The sequence below is a fragment of the Panonychus citri genome, unplaced genomic scaffold (genome assembly GCF_014898815.1).
Source record: "Panonychus citri isolate SS breed McGregor unplaced genomic scaffold, ASM1489881v1 Contig00023, whole genome shotgun sequence".
Taxonomy (NCBI): domain Eukaryota; kingdom Metazoa; phylum Arthropoda; class Arachnida; order Trombidiformes; family Tetranychidae; genus Panonychus; species Panonychus citri.
This window is the reverse complement of record NW_026515428.1, coordinates 460,532-474,547: the sequence shown is the minus strand read 5'-3', so window position 1 is coordinate 474,547 and position 14,016 is coordinate 460,532. Positions and strand designations below refer to the sequence as shown.

The window sequence follows — 14,016 nt, the reverse complement described above, 5'->3', positions numbered from 1 at the left end:
TATTTTACATTCAAATAGATTTTGTTAATTAAACAATTGATTCTTGGCCAAATTCAATAGCAGTTACATATCTACGTAATTAATTGTTTCTTGTTAACTCAATCAATTTAATCGTGAAAATTGTTTTCTAATAAGTTTAAATTATTGCAATAGATCAACATTTTGAATCTTTAAACTATTGATATTAGTAAAATTAATTATGAATAATTGATTTAATTGATTGGATTTCTCATTATATTTCCGCCATGTTTACGCGTTTCGGCATCGGCTAATCGACTTTGACTTGATCCATTTAATAAATGATCTGTTTGGTAATTGCTCGTAAAGAGTTAGAGACACAATGTAATAAATATGAAGTCGATTTACTTAATTATGCTTATTGATTTTAATGAAAAAAAACTATTAACTCATTTGGTTTACAAAATTAAGGGCGAACTAACTAGGGAGGAGTAACTTTGGCTGTTGGGTCAATACCAAAGGTGATTGATGATTTATAATCAGCTCCTTTGCTGACCAAATCAAAATTGTTTCATTACCATGGTTCTGTAGTTCCGTCGTTTTCATTGAGGGTGATTCGTTGGGTATTGGCCGGTAATCAATTAACTTAAGTTCATTGGGTAGTTCGCTCTTGAAGAAAATTTGACCAACGTATAAGATGTCAGCTTGTTCAGTTGAGTTTTTAGGATAAACTTCAATGTGAATGTGAAGGCAGCGTCCATTATACCAACCAGGCACAATAGTCTTAAAGTTAACTTGACCATTTGAATCGGTCACTTGGTAACCTCGAAGAATCGTTCATCGGAAACTGGCTTTCTTCCAAATCCACCCATAATACAGGTCCTCCTGGTCCTCCGGGTGGTCGTCTATCGTTACCTGGTCCTCCGTGATTCCCCTTGACCAATTGAATGGCGGTGGTGGTCCACTTCATTGTTGACACCTGAGTATTTACCTGTGGCATTTGTATGCCATGTGACATACATGTTTTCCATTGGATTACAATCGTTTGAGTTTACCACGTTGATGTTAAGGTCTAAATAGATACCAGATTGACCATCAGTAATATCAGATCGCTCGTGGTCATCAGGAAGGTAGTATGGACCCTCATCTTGAAAAGGTGAGAGGACACATTGATGTTGATTGGCTTCTCGTTTGTATTTAGCACAGCTAATTACGGTTCGATCATGTTCAAGGTATTTACCTGGTCGATCAGGATCAGCAAATGCTGAGCCAATGATGGTAATTAAAACACAAGTAACAATTAGTTTTACCATTTTAATGACAATTTGATTTCTCTTTCAAATAACTTCTAATATGTTCAAATATTAACTAATGAAATTCATTGATCAATCAGACACTTTTATATATTAATACTATTAATAATCTGTACTACTGAAGTGCGATTAATTTAATTGTGTAATTGATAAAAGTTGTATCATCAATATAAGATTTTAATCTCTAAAAGTAACAATTAAAAAAAAAGATGAGAACAATCAACTTATTGTTTAATTTTATCAATACAATTAGTTTTATTAATATTTTTCATTCAAATGAATCCGGGTTGTTAATTAAACAATCAATTCTTGAGCCAAAATCAATAGCGAGATTACATATATCTACGTAATTAATTGTTTCTTATTAACTCAATCAATTTAATCGTGAAAATTGTTTTTCATGTTTAATTATTGGGTAATAACAATTTAGCAATCGGTTGAAAAATATTTTGTATCAACGGGGATTTTTATTGTTAAACGGATCTTGAAATTATCAATGATGATGAGATGAAATTAATGAAATTATTGTGAATGATTAAGGTAATGAGAGAAAAAATTTCAATACATTCAGTATATTGATTGGAATGAAATTCAAGATGAAAGTCCAGTATTTAGCCCGAGGCTCTGTTTCATTATCTCGTAAGCGGTAAATGAGACTGCGACCATTGGTACAGCGCGAATATAGTTGATGCTCATTCCTCGATAAAGGCCAGAAATTATTCCGTGTTCCCGATAGATCGTCAATAAAGTTCTCATTGGATTTCCACCATATTTGCGTGTTTCGGCATCGGCAGTGGCCAGTTGACTTCGTCTTCGAGCAACATCCAATGGATAGATGATGGGTTGAGTAATTGCTCCTAAACAATTAGAGATTTGTAATTACAATTAACACTATTATATTTTAGGAAAAGATTTAGGTGAAGGTTTCGATCACCGTGATCTTAATTACCTGAGATTCCACCACAAAGCAATTTAGCTGGGAAACTTAGGACAATTGAACCATCTTTTTGCCTCGAGCAGAATTGAGGAAAATGTGTAAAAACTAAATGCTTAAGCCTTTCAAATGAATAAAATGAAATTCCTAAAATTTGATAGAGAGCAAAAATATCGACAGAATATTGATTAGAATGAGAATTGGAACAAAAAATTAAATCGATTAATTATAATTACCTGCATGAGGAATCATAGCTAAAAGTGTTGGACTTAAGCCTCGATAAAGTCCTCGAATACCGTGTTGACCATACACTTGTCTGAGAGTATTGATGATCATTGATCTTTCCATTAAACTAATTGTTTTCCCATCACTTTTGGCTGTAATTAAATCATCAGGAGTGATAAATGCTAATCGAGCTCGAACCAAATCCAAAGGATAAGTCATTGTGACCGCAGTTACACCAGCAAGTGAACCAGCAAAAAATTTGATACTATGTCCAGACCCATAGAGATTAGTAAGATGCTGAATAAGATTGATGATTAAGAAAGACAATCAATTAATTACCGTTCAAGAGAAACTTAATTTAATCACCTTCTTGTAAATCTCAAAGGATAAAAACTGAACGGCAGCATAAGGGAAAACTCTGACCATTTGAGCGCCATTACCACGATATAATCCTAAGAATCGCTCTTTCTCAATGATAGCCCGAAGTCCACTGAATACACCTGATCAAATAAACGAAACAATTAACACGACTGGACACAAATTCCACTCAACAATTAACTAACCATGATTCTTGTATCCAATCTTATGGGCTTGAAGTAAGATCTTAATACGATCCAAAGGAGCGACTGCCGTTTTCGATGTCATTCCAGCGACACCTTAAAGAGACACAATTAAAAAAAAGACGATAAAATAGCTAATTAATTAGCAATTAAGTTCTCACAAAACTTTTGACAATAATCGAAAAGAACCAAAAAAAAAAGCAAATGATTGATGAATCGATGAATCGTAAACAAGTTAATTGACCAATTCATCCGATTCGAAGTACCAAAAAAAAGCACTTCAATTGATTAAGTAAATGAACAATTAACTAGAAATGAATCTTACCTCCAGCAAGCAGAGTTTTAGCCAAAAAATGGCCATCATATCCTGTTGCCATTACGATTACAATTAGTAATTAAATTTAACTGATTAACAATATGAACACAAAAAGTAAAAATGAATGAACAATTTAAAGTTACGAGAAAGTTATTTACGGAAACAGAGACAGAAATTGTAACTGTTTATTTACAATTAAACACAAGGGAAACATAATTAAGTTCAGAAATTGATAAAAATGAAGCTAATTAAGAAATGGGAATTGAATTGAATCAAAAATGTAAGTGATTAAGATGATGTGGCAACGAAAGCTAAAAAAAGCACCAAAAAAACTATCAAAACATTTAACCGTTAACAGGTTAACAGTGAATGAGTCCATTTTCATCCTGATCATCATCATCATCATCATCATCTCTTTCTTTTCTTTCTTTCTTTAAGATTTTTATTTAGATTCATGTATATAACATATAATATAATATATAATTTATCTTAATCAGTGAGACTTGAGATTCAGGTTTCAAGGGAAAAAGGACAAACAGCCAACAGGTAATAGGAAATTATCATCAACTTATTGGTTCAAAAGTCCGTTCAATGACCGATATCGATAATGATCATTTGAATAATCATTGAGAAGATGATGAAGATAATTAATAAATTGTAAACAAACATAATAACATCACAATTAGTTGAACAATCGATAAACATTAACATCTTAATGTTGATAGTTGAAAGTTTTTCGTTTGGTTTTGTTTTGTTTTCCGTTTTCGCATCGATTACAATTAATTACGAGTTTGATTGTCATTTTGTTGATTGTTTACAATTTAGATTTGATTGTCCGCTGTTTCCTATGTGTGTGTATGTGTGTGTATGTGATTTGTATTCATTCATGATTTAAGAAATGATTAACTTGTTGATCATCAAACTTGACCTAGAGAAACAATTGAAAGGAAATATCAACAATCAAGTTAAATGTTGGTGCTTTTTTCATTTTGATTGTTACTCTTGTCGCTTCATCAATTAAGGTAATTGCTGGTTAATCAAATGTGATAATTATGTGCTGTCACAATAATTAATAGTTTTAATCAATTTCTATCCATTAAAAATGTCAATATCTTCCCATATATTATATTTATTAAGTAAACAACAATTTACTGATCATCATGGTTTTCATTATAATAATACAACGGAAATTGTTTGGTTCAAGGTTTTTTTTTACCTTCTAACAATTTAGTTAATTATTGTTATGTGATTTTTTGTTGTTTGTTGATTGTACAAATTTTTTGATGTTATAATGAACAAAATTGATTGTTGTTAACAATGAATGAGAGATTTGTTGTTAATTGTTGATGACAATGAATATTTACAATAGTAAACTATCATTATCGTCATCAGTTGATTATCAAGTGAAAACTTTTTCACAATTTAAATTAAATCCTTGTGGATGTTGATTTTCAGATATTGAAAGGTAGCAACAACAATTTAATTACAATTAAATGGTTGATCGCCAATAAATCTTGTCTAATTGTTAATCAGATAATGATAAAGATCAACGTTTCCAACACTTAATCATTAATTTTTACTAGTCAAAGTTTCTAGTTGATCATCAGTCTAATTAATAAATTGTTTCTTATTCAGTTAATTAGCTACGTAAATATCCAATTAGATACAACAGTTAATTGTAATTATGAAGTTTATTTTAATTTCTATTGTGTTGTTACAATTTAATTTTCATTTTGGCCTAACGATTCCCGATGCCTTTGATTTTGGTTTACTTGGACCCGAAGCTGCAAATGTATTCAGTGAATCTTGTAAAAAAGGTAATCAGCTTAATTGTTACAATTAAATTGTGGCTAAATTGTTTTTCTCATCATTTTTATCAACTATGTGCATGTGCAGGATTAGCGATAAATAAACAGGCTCGTAATACAATCATGTCACAATGTATCTATCCAACAATTAGAGAGTCAACAATTAACTTTCCTGTAAGTAAATCTTTCATTATTTGAGTATATGATTAGTGAATCAATCAAATCGATTGAAGAAAATTTCATTTCAACTTATCGTTTTATCAACAGGGCGATTTCATTGGAACTCTGGAAAGAATTGAATATGATTGTTGGAATCGTCGGGACGATTTTTGCCTTCGAACTGAGAGAATTCGAGCTAATCACTGTGCGATTCCAATATTTACTTCCAAAGGAATTAGATATCATCTTTTTTGGCAATCGAATAGAATTCAAATTCGATCGGCTTTTAATGAGAAAAAAGAATGTATCATTGAGGCAATAGAAGAAGCGAATGAATGAACAATTAAAAGAACAATTAACCAAATCCTCCAATTGTAAACTCTAAATGCAAAGCAACGTAGAAATTAAAAGAATTCCCTTTTTAATGGTAACAATTAGTAAATCACTCGAAGAGAAATGAAGAAAAAAACTTTTAAAGATAAACAACTAACCTTTTATTTCAATGGAATTGATTCGGTTTTTGATTTTAATCTTTTCTACAAATTGATTAATTGTGATTTTCGAGTTATTAGATTAAAGAAGAAGATGATTTAATTCATTTAAATTGAGAAAGTAAATTAAATCTATGGTTTCGATTAGGAATCAAATTAGGAGCCAAAATGAAGATAAACAAATGATAAGCGAGAGGAAAATCAGCTGATCGGGAAAATTTTTTTCTTCCTCTTTGTTGTTTGTTTTTTTGTGAGAAAATTTCAACTCATTGTGATTATTTTTCTGTTTTCCTTGTTAATTAAAATGAGATTTTATCCATTAATAAGATTATCTCGAACTATTTTATTCACTGATAGTTTATATTCAGTTAATTATCAACGATTTACTTCAACTTGTTCACAGAGATGGTCAATCAACATGAGTAACAATTATTCAACCTCAAGGTACAAATGTAATCATAATGTTGACAATTGTTTAACTACCTCTTCGTTGGTTCGTCAAATGTCCAATCCAATGTTTGACCTTATATTTGACCTTACATCAAGTCGATTATGTTCACTTTATCTTAAATGGTTCCAGTGGATTCGATCAGTTAATAATTCGTACCAATCATCTGTTGCCTATTTCTCTGAGGGTGATAAAAAGAATGATGGAAATCCTTTTGAAGGAAATCCTTTCAACGATCGATTCGATAAATTAACCAAAGATCTTCCGCCTTTGTTGATGGACTTCGTCGATCCAATTACAACACCAGGACCATTTGCAACGATAAAGAATATATTTAATCTTTTCTTAGTAATCAAACCGAATTACGATTCATCGTTTTCATTGCAAACTTTTCTTGATGGAACGAGACAGGTAACTGATTTTGATTTGATTCTTTTTCCTTGTCAACAATTCATTCTAATTCTATTCTTTCTCTCTCTCTCTCTCCCTCTCATAGGCTATTTGTGTAATTGCCGATAATTTGTCCAGAGGAGAAACAGATTCGTTAGAAGGTCTAGTTGAACCCGAAGCCTTAAGAACAATTCAAGAGAATCTTGTTAAATTTTCTCCAACTCAATTGGCTGATTTAAAGGTAGACGATTCAGATATAGTCTTTTGGTTGGCCAAAGAAATTCGTGCATTTGAACGGGATGATAGAAAATTTGTCGAAATCACCGTTATTTACCATGTGATCAGAGGATATCAGGAAAAGATGACCACTCAGGAAAGTCGACCCTTTTTCATGCCCGATCCAGAGATGACCTTTTGTAATTACAGGTTTATTCGTGAATATACCAAAGGTGTAGACGGAGATTGGATCTGTAATCGACTTAATCACTTCAAATGGGGACATTTCATCAAGAACAGTCCCTTCGCTCAATAAAGAAACACATATGAGCCTCTACAGTCGCACCTAAAACTTTGGACAGACACATAATAGGAGATGTAAAGACAATCCCTCGAACTAAGATGTAAATTTTACGAAATTGGAAGAGAAAAACAAATTAGTCGAAAAGTATAGCAATTCTTTAAATGAACATTATCATCGAAGAGGAAGAAAACAAAATCACCTTGAGAAAAACTGATCCACCTTAATCATTAGATTCTAAATTGTAATTAAGCTCTAAGGTGTTTCTCCTCTCAGTCAGATACACTTTGTCTCTCTCACCAAAAAGTGTCAATGATTTTTTTTTGTCGTTCGTTGTTCATAACAGTTTGTAAACCTAATCAAACAATTAAAATCCATAACAATTGACTAACTGATTGAATGGTTTCATTATTCAATCAGCAACATTTCTCAACCTTCACTGTGCATGTTAACCTTACCTTTGATTTTCTTGGAACAACAAAGAAAAGATTTAGTATCAAAATCCTTTAACACAATTAGAAATTGGTAGACAACAATCAATTAAATGATTGCGATCAATTTGTTAAATTTGAGATACTTGTGTATTCAGTGAAAATAAAACTTTTACAATTGATTGTAGAATACATTTCTTATTAACTTTTGTTTACCATCACGCAAACAAAATCTGTGTTTTTTATGCTTCTCAATTGAATTAATTGTAAATCAATTTCTGTTGCTGTTAATTTAATTGTTTCCTTTTCTCTTAATTTTCTCGTCCTTGCTCGTCTTGGATTCTTGCATAATTATTAAATATAATTCTTGATTTCATTTTGCCAAAAATCTCCTTTGAATCATAGGTTTTAGAAAAGGTTTCCTTGGTTGATTGTTACCTTTTTATTTAATTCGATTATGTTGATTGTTAATTTCCTCGTTTTTACTATAATTAGTTTAATCCAATGAAAGAAAGTTGACCAATGGAATAACTGAAATTCGTGTGTATCCAATTGATTTGATCTTTTTTTCCAAGAAGAATGAGTATTGTTAAGATTAATTGTCTCCTATTAATGATCATCATCAATCATTTCACCAGGAATTAAGCTTTTGAATTAACCATTGATTGGACCATTTTTTACCATAATAACTAATATTTTAGTGACAATTGAATGTCAGCATTTGTTTGGAACAAAAAAAAACGGGAAATTGCTTCTCTCCATGGGAATAGAATACTAATTAAGGAAAGAGAGAGAGATTTTTGAGTGACATAGAAAAATGAATTGGTTGAAACTCGTAGCAATGTGACGAGTGGAGACTAATTTTTATCCATTAAGATGACGATGAAGATGATAAGATGATATTGGTGATGTAATTGTGAGTATATATTGGAAGGAGAGAGATGAAATTGTTATTGTTTTGTCCAAAACAAATGATGAGACTCTTGTAATAATAATTGTAAACATTGTTGTCTTGATGACATTTTAACATGTCAACAAGAGACACAATTTTCTGCCTTCAAGGCAATGTTAAGATTGATGTTGATTATTGTTGTTGTTGTTGTTGATGATGTTGTATGATGAGTAAAATTTGATACTCCAAGTATTTAATCAACTGATCATATTCATGAGGTTTCTGTGCAATATGATCATCAGATAATCCAATTGTATCAATTGAATTATTGTCTACATGGAGAGAAAGAGAAAGAGAGAAACATGAGAAATGATGAGAGATAATAATAAATCCACCAGAGGAAATTTCAGATTGATAGACAGGAAATTGTGAACAGAAAAACAAAAACAGTTTTCGCCATCATGATGAATATCAGCTGATCAGCAGGTAACAGTTCGTGAGTGTGTAAACATTAAAAGTTAAGTGTAAAGGTGAGCACAAAAAAAAGACTTAAGGTAAACACAGGCAAAAAAAAAATTACAGTTGAGATGGAAAAAGAGATAGAAATTGGGAATGATTAAATTAAATTAAGGAGGGGAACAATTTATATGCATATACAAGGTGAATAAAAGAGTTGGTTTGATTAAGATGAAGATCAGGATTAAGGTTTCAATTTAAATCTGCAATCATCTCTTTTGGATTCAATTATTTGATTCAGTTCTTGTTATAATTTTATGGCACTTGCCGTCACTTTAAATTTAACCCTAATTAGTAGTTAATTGTTGTTAACATTGCACTTTGTTGTTGTGTTGATGTTGTTGTTAATAGAATATATTTTTTTGTTTGTTTGTTTTCTGTTCAATTTGATTCCATTAATTTTATCATATTTATATAAATCGGATATGCATTTGATTGGTGGCACTTGATTTGAACAGATAGTGAGAGAAACAAAAAGATCAGGATTCCGTTGATTATTAAATTTGATTTAAAACTGGGAGAGAAGAAAAAAAATCAATCCACTTTGCAGAAATTGTGCAATTTTTAGTTGATATCACACGAATTGAGGAGGATACTGGATGATGATTAATTTTATATATTACTAATTAAAGATATTTGTTGATAATTGTGTCAACTTTAGATTTGTATTGCTAGAATTGAGAAAGAGAGAGAGAGAGAGAAATAAACACATACACTTCATTGATTGTGAAAAGTGTTTGTGTTCATATATGTATTGTGATTACGGTGCTAAAGTGAGTGAAATTATGATGGCCATTGATGGTGATTATGTGATTAATTAATTAGCATATTTGAAGGTTTGAATGCCAGAGAAAATATATAAATTAAGTTATTAATCGGTGCCATTGAGAGAAGCTCGTTCTTCTTGGATTCGTTGGAAACAATCGTGCATGAAAACAAACTGAAGAAAAAGAAAATATAAATTAATCAATTAATCAATTGTAATAAAACCAGTTGTTAATTGTGATTGAGAATTAAAGCTCACATATGGTGTTTGGATTCTTATTAAACGTGGTTTTTTATCGGGTCGACAATATTGAAAAGCGAAAAATAATCCTTCTTCATCTATCTCCCATGATTTAATATGATTCCAAGCAAATTCAATCACTTGTGTCTGAATAAATAAGGAAATAAGAGAAAGAGAGAAAATTAGTTGACAAACAATTTAATTATTACAATTTCCATTGTAAAACAAACCTCTGGTGTTCCATCTTCTTTACAAGCTTGAAGTTTGAGATTGTTAAAACTAATGGAAGCGATAACATGACCTCCTTTTCGGGCATCGCTCATACAATAAGGGAATGAGATCTCACCATAACCTTCAAGTTGACGAGCTAAGGCAAGATACTGATATGGATAAAGACAATTAAGTTAATTATCAAGTTCAAAATGAAACAATTGTCAATCCTTTTTACCTCTTTTCTTTTTGTATAATCTTGAAGAGCTTTTAATTCGTATAATTGATTACCGGGTTTGATTTGTCCTTTATTAACATCATCAACAGCCTAAAGAGAAAAAGAGAAAGAAAGAAAAAGAAATGATTAAATTAAATTATGATTGTGATTATGATTGAAAAAGTTGGAGGATAATTATGTTTACCTGCCAATAGAAATAACTTTCCGCTGATGAATCTTCACTTAGATCAATTTCTTTAGCAATTGAGAAAAGCCATTTTCTTATTGCAAGACAGGTCGATGTTGCCGTTGAATAATTTTGAATGTATAAATTATGAGGGAATTCATTTGATTGTAATTTACGTTCAAAATTGTATTCGACAATTTCAAATAGATCAAAGTAAGGGGATACTTTGGGTGATAAATTAATTTTCTCCATCACAGTTTTAAGAACATGAGCTGCGGTGCTATTTTTACGGACAGTTACTACGATCGTTGATCTATCGGGTAAAAGGATCTTTAGGTCAACCATTGCAATGTTTCCTTCCTATGAACGAGAAAAGGAAAACAAATCAATTAGAATGAGTAGAATTTTTTATTCACCAACAATTCAACTATGTAAATAGTAAATGAATAGTTGATTGCGAATTCAGAGATTACATGATATGGAAATAGAAAGAAAGATTTGTAATATCGATCATATTGTCTTCACACATTATAATCAATTCGTAAAAGGTAGTGGTGACTTTTCATGTTCGTATGCACGAAATGTTTACTTGAAAGATAAATTATTCTTCCCTCTGTAAGTGACCTCTTTCTTTATTTTCTCTTTCTCTATCTTTCTCTGTCTTTTTATCCTCTTTTTCGATTATTACCCTTTTAACATGTTCTATTCTGTAGTAATTTTCTTGTTTCAATTTCCTTTTACTCTTTTCTATCGAATTTGTATATTTACAATAACAGAAAAAAGGTCGATGCTTTCACTTGACTGTTTTGTTTCTATTGACAATGAATCAGAACAGAAGGAGAAAGAGAGCTTAAAATGTGCCATGATTTTAATGATGATTGAAGATCATGAGCTACAAGTAATCATTAAATTTATGATTGTGGTGGAGAGAGAGAGAGGCGAAAATTTCAATGTATTTGAATTTTTCTGGGAACAGTTATTGGTATAAGAACCTTGAGAAGGAATTGGAATACACTTTACCAAGAAAGGCTGTTTTTCTCAGAAAATCAATGGCACTTACCCGTTCGTCATCGAAATCGGTTAGAAATTCTTGCATAAGATCACTTTCGGCGATCACTCGAACAGCACAAACTTTCTCTAGATATTGTTCTAATCCTCGACGTCTAGCATCAAGTTGTTGATCAGATAAACCGAATGGCCATTTACCGGGTAATTTAGGGAATTGAAAATCTTGGAATTCTTTTCGTAAACTGTTGTGTAAATTTGAAAATTCCCGATAACGTCTTGAGCATAAATGTCTACCAGCCATGTAAATGTTAAAAACGACAAATCTATGGCCACTTCTTTCGATATAATTGTAATCAGGTATAGAAATTGGTAAAGATCTTTTCTCGCTATAGTCATAATAAGTGAAGGCTGAAACATCATCTCCTGGATCTAATTTTTCTGCTTCCTAAAATAAAAAGATGAAAATGTAAAATATTAGACATTGTAGGAAATGCTTCAATCTCAATCATCAGAGACATACCCTCGGTGTAACAGAGATCACAGTCAATGTCAATGTATCACCTCCCGACTTGATGAGGTCAACAACTCTCTTATGAGTAGCACCTTCAACATTAACACCATTTCTGTGAGTAAAGTAGTAGAAATTGATTAGATACATAGGAAGAAACAAATGATAAGTCAAGGGGAAAAGTTAATACTGATGAGGTGTACATGTGACAAGGTTATGAATGAGCATAAAAGTCAAATAAAGATCAACTTACACCTCTAATATGCGATCACCTTTGCGAACACCAGCTTTCTCAGCAGCCCCACCTTCCAGTATTGCTGAAACATGTTGCAATGGAGCATAAAGCTCACCATTAATACTACGTAAAGGTCCACCTTCACTGACCTGACCACGAACATTAAAACCAAAACCAGAATCAATTTTAAGGATGGTAACAACTCGTGGACCAGCAACAAAGGATTCCCTTTCTGAACTTGAATCACTCATTGTGTTTGGTATAAGCTCTCAGTGTTTTTATAATATGAATACTGGAGATTAGGAATCAGGTGAAATAAGGGATGTAATATCAAAGAGATAGAGAGAAAGATAGAGAGAGAGAAAAGAAAGAGAGAAAGAACGTCAATGTATAGACCCCACCAAAAGACTGGAGAGAAGATCAATTTTAAATGTTTTCCAATGACTTAGAGACATTCAGTGTTATCGGCATTGGAATTAAATGAATCCTTGATGAGAGAAGGAGAAAGTTGACAAATCTAAAGAGGAAAAATTGAAAGAAACAAACAAAAGAAAAGGAATTAAGGAGAAATTAAAAAGTCACAATCAAATGGAAGAGACGTTAGAGAAAAAGGGAGAGACAAACGAGTCGTTACTTACTCTAAATGAAAGATGAAGAGATTATCCTCACCGCTGGATTGAGAGGTGGATTGTCAACAGTAAGAGAATCTAAATGTGTGAGTGAGTGAGAGAGAAAGATAGATTTTGAAACGAGGAAACATTGACTGTACCACTTACATAGCATGTAAAAAATGAAACAGGAATGAGAGAGATGAGAAGGATAAAGAGAGAGAGAGAGAGAGACAGAAAAGAAAGATAATCCAAAGGAGGAAAAAAGAGGAATAAGAAGATTTTGTTTTGACAAGGACGAGACTTTGGATAGAAAAGTGGCCACTGGTCACCCGAAGATCATTCGGTCATCAGGAGAAAAGAGAGAAAGAACAAAAAATATAAAGAGATTAATTCAAGACCAAAGAGTGACTAGTATAAAGAGTTTGCATGAAAATAAACTGAACCGATTTTCAAAATCACCTACTGGTTTTGAGTTAAACTATTGATACTAATAATTGGAATTTTTGGACTTTCATGGAAAGTAAATATAATCTTGTATTTTCTTATAATTATTATCTTAATTTTTCTCACTTTGATAGAAGTTTCAATGAATATGAATACTAAGAGTTACACAAAGGTAATTTTTTCTTCTTTCTTAGAAAGTACAATATAAGTAAAAGAAAAATCAAGAAACTCAACTAATTTCTCTTGATCTAACATCAAATTTGAAAACAAATCAAGATATTTTAATCTGTACTTTCATGGAAAGTCAATATAAACTGGTACTTTATTAAAACAATTATCTTAATTTTCTCACTTTGATAGAAGTTTCAATGAATATGAATACTAAGAGTTACAAAAGGTAATTTTATTTAACTAACTTTCTTAGAAAGTACAATATAATAAAGAAAAATCGAAACTCAACTGTTCTTGATCTAACATCAAATTTGAAAACAAATCAAGATATTTTAATCTGTACTTTCATGGAAAGTCAATATAAACTGGTACTTTATTAAAACAATTATCTTAATTTTTCACTTTGATAGAGTTTCAATGAATATGATACTAGAGTTACACAATTAATTTTATTTAACTAA

The 14,016-nt window shown here is 31.2% G+C and overlaps 4 protein-coding genes across 4 annotated transcripts; 2 read left to right on the top strand and 2 right to left on the bottom strand.

Moving 5' to 3' along the window:
* Positions 1 to 1,539: 1,539 nt before the first annotated feature.
* On the bottom strand, positions 1,540 to 3,662 carry LOC128396310 (solute carrier family 25 member 16-like). The gene is made up of 6 exons (XM_053356884.1): positions 3,316 to 3,662; positions 2,994 to 3,086; positions 2,797 to 2,930; positions 2,442 to 2,727; positions 2,221 to 2,352; positions 1,540 to 2,128 (listed from the first exon to the last, which is right to left on the bottom strand). Exons 1-6 carry the CDS (start codon positions 3,365 to 3,367, stop codon positions 1,863 to 1,865), a joined length of 963 nt encoding a protein of 320 aa, XP_053212859.1. The 5' UTR covers positions 3,368 to 3,662; the 3' UTR covers positions 1,540 to 1,862.
* A 925-nt stretch (positions 3,663 to 4,587) lies between these two features.
* LOC128396403 (uncharacterized) lies at positions 4,588 to 5,637 on the top strand. Its single transcript, XM_053356983.1, has 3 exons — positions 4,588 to 5,123; positions 5,203 to 5,288; positions 5,382 to 5,637. Exons 1-3 carry the CDS (start codon positions 4,991 to 4,993, stop codon positions 5,610 to 5,612), a joined length of 450 nt encoding a protein of 149 aa, XP_053212958.1. The 5' UTR covers positions 4,588 to 4,990; the 3' UTR covers positions 5,613 to 5,637.
* A 335-nt stretch (positions 5,638 to 5,972) lies between these two features.
* On the top strand, positions 5,973 to 7,514 carry LOC128396302 (uncharacterized). Its single transcript, XM_053356873.1, has 2 exons — positions 5,973 to 6,623; positions 6,709 to 7,514. Exons 1-2 carry the CDS (start codon positions 6,069 to 6,071, stop codon positions 7,132 to 7,134), a joined length of 981 nt encoding a protein of 326 aa, XP_053212848.1. The 5' UTR covers positions 5,973 to 6,068; the 3' UTR covers positions 7,135 to 7,514.
* A 163-nt stretch (positions 7,515 to 7,677) lies between these two features.
* Positions 7,678 to 13,336, bottom strand: LOC128396218 (sorting nexin-27-like). Its single transcript, XM_053356777.1, has 10 exons — positions 13,106 to 13,336; positions 12,968 to 13,036; positions 12,348 to 12,846; positions 12,107 to 12,209; positions 11,639 to 12,031; positions 10,597 to 10,938; positions 10,413 to 10,502; positions 10,195 to 10,344; positions 9,983 to 10,111; positions 7,678 to 9,898 (listed from the first exon to the last, which is right to left on the bottom strand). Exons 3-10 carry the CDS (start codon positions 12,578 to 12,580, stop codon positions 9,830 to 9,832), a joined length of 1,509 nt encoding a protein of 502 aa, XP_053212752.1. The 5' UTR covers positions 12,581 to 12,846; positions 12,968 to 13,036; positions 13,106 to 13,336; the 3' UTR covers positions 7,678 to 9,829.
* Between the last annotated feature and the right edge of the window lie 680 nt (positions 13,337 to 14,016).